Source organism: Aptenodytes forsteri, unplaced genomic scaffold (genome assembly GCF_000699145.1).
Source record: "Aptenodytes forsteri isolate BGI_AS27 unplaced genomic scaffold, ASM69914v1 Scaffold33, whole genome shotgun sequence".
NCBI lineage: Eukaryota > Metazoa > Chordata > Aves > Sphenisciformes > Spheniscidae > Aptenodytes > Aptenodytes forsteri.
The window spans coordinates 6553663-6559158 of record NW_008795037.1 but is presented as its reverse complement, the minus strand read 5'-3'; the positions used below and the strand labels follow the sequence as shown (position 1 = coordinate 6559158).

At 36.9% G+C, this 5496-nt stretch overlaps 1 protein-coding gene across 1 annotated transcript in view; it reads right to left on the bottom strand.

Moving 5' to 3' along the window:
- Positions 1 to 245: 245 nt before the first annotated feature.
- The window catches only part of PLA2G15 (phospholipase A2 group XV), a 17893-nt gene continuing 12642 nt past the window's right edge, over positions 246 to 5496 (bottom strand). Inside the window, exon 6 of the mRNA XM_019471377.1 lies at positions 246 to 4512. Within this exon, the coding sequence (XP_019326922.1) occupies positions 4001 to 4512 (512 nt within the window). The 3' untranslated portion in view covers positions 246 to 4000. The remainder of the gene's footprint in view (positions 4513 to 5496) is intronic.

Genomic DNA, 5496 nt, shown 5'->3' with positions numbered 1-5496 from the left:
ACGAGGTAAGTAAGAAAGCACAAACAAACGAAATCAAGTAATCTCAGTCCCACATCTCCATAAATTCAAGAACAATTAACAGAACTCCAGATGTACCACAAGACAGTAGGTGCATTTGGAAGATGAGCCAGAAGCAGTTACTGTGAGAAAATGAGACGCCAAGAATCTGCAGGGAAGAAAAACAGCAACAAGTTGACATTCCATCTGAGCAGTGAGACAACACATTATTCACAACAGGAGACAAACTGTATTAGATCAACTTTATTATGTTATCAAAGTTTGACAATAAAATATTCAAAATCTATTGAACGCATTCATACACAAAAAGAGCATATAAAATGCTAGGTCTCAGAATATGTTCTGTACAAAATACTGTGAAGTGTAGAGCAGCAAAGTCATTGCCAAACATTCCCTGAATTTAAGAGGGCCTTGAACACACTGTGCTCCAAGAACTACCCTAATACCAGACATTCCTTCCTTTGGTCTGCAAGTCCTTTGCAATTATTGCTAGTTATTGAAGCCTTCTGTTTTTAAACAGAATCACATAGTGACTCTGCACCTCTTCAGAAGTGTTAAAATGACAGCTGAAAGCTTCTTCAGCATTTTCTGTACGTTTTGTCAAAAATAAGAAACACATTTGGTCCTCAAGACTATTTTTGGTTTCTGAAAATACCCTGGAAGAATAAAACCAAGTAAAAATTATGGAAAGAGAGAGACATGACAAGATATGTCAGTAAATTCAAACATTTCAACTGTGCATTTCAACTGTGCAGTGTGGCAAAGCACATGAGTTAGTCCTCTTAAGGAAGTGCCACATTCTCTTCTCCTTAAAGATTTATTTCTTCAGACCCCACAAGAATCTAGAATGCTCAAGTGCACATGGCTCTAGCAGGCCTGTAACAGTAATGCTAAATACTCTTGCCTTGTAGAGGAACATGCCGTAGTGAGTAAGCACTTTTCAACATGCTGAGTGAAGTGGTTCAGTTTCAACGACTAGAATAATACAGTTTACTTGCTGCATTCACTTTTCAATGAGAACTCCATCCTAATATGCAATAAACTGAAAACAAAAGGGCTGACGATGATTTGGTAGAAAAATCACAACTTCTGGACATAAAACAGAACTACAGCCTGCAGAACCATCACATCCAATCAAAATCTCACCAGAAGCACCGTGCTTGTTCTAAGACAGCACTTAGAACTCAGGTACACACATTCTTGCACAACAAGGCTTTATAGTGACAAACAACATCAAAACAAAACAAAAAAAAGCCTTGAAAAGCTTTCAGTTTCATTTTACCAGGTTAACTAACACAAGTTTATTTAAAGAGACACACTCTAGGGCTTCTCTACTCATGGAAAGCTGATGTACAAATCTTTAGGTTAAAAGATACAGTCAACTGATCTCAGAAACAGTACTAGGTTGCCAAAATTAGAAAAGATTTTTTTTTTTCCTTTTGGGGCACAAAAAGTAGTATTAAAAAAGTAGTAAAGGAAAAAAGAATAAAAAACCCAGAAGAGCATCTTTTGGAATCATGTATTTTGGAACTTCAGATCACAAAAAACCCTGAAGCTAAACTCTTGGTATGAGACTGGAAATGCCACCAATTAATGGGTAAGGATGTAAATGAAGCTTAGAAACATTCTCCAGATCAGGTTAGGAACTGTTTACCTATGTTCTTTTCTCATCTTTTCAGCCCTTGATGCCCATGTTGGTATCCTGCAATACAGCCTCCAGCTCCACTCATTCCAGTGCTTATTAACAGGCATTCTACTTCAGCAAGAAATACAGATTGTGATAAGCTGTTTTCTGTAATTTCTTTCTGTTGTAAACCAGTAACATAGCAATTTATTCAAAAATTGAGTCAGACCACAGGAAGAGCTTTATCATCTTTGAGCAGTCTTGGAACACAAGCCTGAAGCTTATCCAGCTGACAGCCCTGCATAAAATAGAACACTTGACTAAAGGACTTTTTTGTGGGTTTTGTTGTTTTTTGGGTTTTGGTGGGTTTTTTTTTTTTAATTTTTATTTTCAACAGTTACCAATTACAAATGGCTTGGGGTATCTCAGTACTTACTCTGGAAAAGTCTAGGCAATATTGCTGCTGAACTGTAGGTTCCTGGGCAACTGAAGACAAGATAAACATTCCATTTTAAAAAATCAGGAAAATGAGTACTCTCCCTCAACCAAAGTAATAGGAAAAATGCAGGGGGAAAATGAAGCTACATAAGGAAGTTAAAACCTAGGAAGATATTTAGCTTATCCATGACCCTAGTTCAAGTTGTTCTGGATTTACAAGTAATTTCTGAATTAAAACTTAAAGCCTTAAACCTACCTCCTCTGCCAAAATGTTCGCATTCTACAGTAACAAGAGTTCAAGCCTGTCATTTCAACACGTCTTATTGGTATGTTTGATGGCAGCAAGCATTTTATGCATGCTACCAAGACTGTTAAAAACTTTACCCTTTAGACAACTTCAGTTTCTTAAGTAATGAATCCTCAATAGTTCTGATGAGTTTCTGAAACTCTTAAAACATTTTACTTGGAGGACCTAGCATTTCGAAAGCATTCAAAATTGTGTTTTCAGAAAACTAAGTGCAGTCTAACTGGGTGACTGGTTTTAAAGCAAGCAAAAGAGAATCTTCGAGTGAAGCTATTTCTCCAACAGGACTTCTGTAATCAAGGCTGTAAATATGATGGCCTTTAGGCTGTCATTTCTGTGGAGTTCAGAGTTGAAATTTTTTTTTTTTTTAAACATTGAGTAAAACAATACTGTAGGAAATTAACAGAGTTGCACATTCAGCAATTTATAGAAACATTTAAGGAACAGTGTATCCCAACTTCTTGAAACAGCAATAATGAAACTTGTAATCTATGGGAAATGAATTTTAGTCTTAAAATGTAAAGTTTTTCAGCTGAATGCAGTGTTGATCCAATCACTACTTGGTCAGTAACTGGATCAGAGCCTAAGTATTTGATTGAGAACAAGGTTTATACTTCATACTGTATTATGCTGGCTTCCATTCCCCACCCCATTTCAGGAAGTTAACTTTTCTTTTTGAATTAGTGCCCACCATCCATTATGATTTCCACTACAGGAAATCATTTTTCACCCAGAAATGCAATTCTGCACTGTATGGATTGTTTGCCAGTATTCAATTCAATTAGCTTTAATTTATGTGCTGCTCCACACAGCTACCGTTATTGCAAGCACCATCCACTGTTTAGTTTCTTTCCCTCATTGATAAATAAAGCACAAGGTGAGAAGTCCTCAGACTCCAGACTGTATGTAATCAGGTTCTAAAAGTTGATGAGCAAACAATTTCTTCTTTTTTAAAAAAACAAACAAAAAAAAAAAAACCAAAAAGGTACCTAATAAGAAGGCTCAAGTAATTCACACAGCTATCTTTTTTCCCCAAAAAGCTGCAATAAAAGAAAGGCTGGATTATGACGAAGGCAGTACAGTACCAGGCAGACCTCTTCCCTATCTTACCTGGTAGATATGCACAATTACAGACTAAGGTACTGGGAACTGTGGATCAGAATATGCAAGACCCTTTAAAAAGTTTACTGTGCTTCCCAAATTAATATCATGCCTTTGTTTTATGGGCATCTGAAATTGCAATCCTTCCAAGCTCTCCCACTCCAAACCCTGCAAAGACCACACAAAGAAACTCGGGTATCTATGATTCTATGTAGTATGTGCCAAGGGGCTGCACAATCTCCAAACGAAAGTCTGTATGAATGTTGGACACAACACCAGAGGCACCAAAATGCGTATTTGACCAAATTTGCAGAATGTGAAAATACCATGAAGCATCATAAACACAAATCGGAGACAAAGGATCATTCAGAACACCAAACAACTTCTTGAACACAGCCTTAAAAAAACCACAAAATAAATAATTCAAATATCTAAATATCAAGGGATTAAAAGGCTTTTTCCCATATTTAAGGGAAGGCATCACAGGTGAGGAAAATAACTGTCAACACAAGGTATCACAAATCAAAAAGCAGCTTTTTCACATAGGAGATAGTAGTATCATTGGATAGCATTTGAATATGCTCATTTCCTGAAAGCTCAAATATCACCACTTCCTGTTTTTGCATGTCCACCCACTTTTGACATTGCAAGGCACTCTGTAAGTTTACTGTACCATCCCCATCACTGTAAAGAATCTTGGGTTCTTTGTCAGGAAAACTGTCATAATGGAAGGAATCAGGTGTTTCCACGCCAGTACCATAAAGACAGTGTATGCGCACACCAGGTGGTGTCATCTGGTAGACCAGGGGTTCAGTGTCTTGTCTCATGAACCAGCCATCTTCAAAATTTATGTCCCTGTAGAATTTTCGGTAATCCCGAAGAGTGTAGTTAGCTATAGGTGTGCTTACAAAGACCTTATCTGGAGGCCATGTGTAGTTGTAGGGGAGCATCCAATTTGTGGAAACTGCTGATCTCTGCTGGTCTCTAATCTTGAGTGAACTGATAACAGGTATTCTATTGTTGTCACCTTAAAAAAAAAGTGGAATTTCATTATACACAAAGCAATGCATGAATCTCAACCAGCAGCAATTACTACCACTCACTGTGATAACATGAATAAAAAGATTATTCCCTTTGCTTACAGTGACAATTTGAGAAGTTTTTCCTCATTTATGATTGTTTTGATAATTAACTTCTGCAAATAACTTCTGATAACTTACAAATTTAAACACAAGTTGAGGAATGAATGATTGACAAACTAAGAACACTACTGCCTTTCCAATATGCTCCTTTTTAAAGGAGAAAATACTTCCTATATTAGCCAAGTAAGAAACCAGCTTTTATTAGGCATTATTTATACCATTTGCAAGTTTTGTCTTAAATGCTCTTCTGGAAATGTGTTTTACAGTGATTCTGGTACCTAGGTCATGTTTTTGCTGAAAGAACAGATAAATACTACTATCCACACACGTGTAAGAACTCATGAAGAGACTTTATAGGCCTAACAAAACACTTAAAGTTTTGCATATTCAAAACAAGGAGAGTAGCTGTATGTCATTCAGGATAGCTATAAAAATTACCATATGGTTTATTTACCATTTGGCTTAGTGTTTTACCAGTTTATGCACTCCCTTCATAACGAAACCTACCAGAACATGCCTACAATTGAAAGAAAATGGCAGACTTAATAGTTACCTAAAAAGGTAACTTGCCATGAAAGGAAGAAGCAGCAAAGCAAGTATTATTGTCTCTGCTTATGCTATCAAGTAAGAATGCTGCACTCAATAACCCATTCAGTCTCTACGTGTAGTACTTCGGCAGAAGAAGAGTTAGAGCTTGTTAGCTTCTGGTGGAACCATGGAAAAATTGCCAATATCAGCATCTTCCCTTCCAGTCAGCATTTCAAGACTGCTAAAATACTTGTGTTGCTCAGAACACAGGTTTTCTCTAATGTAGCACTAATATTTTCTAGCAACTCTGGTAACCTAAACTATGTCTTTGCGGGGCGGGG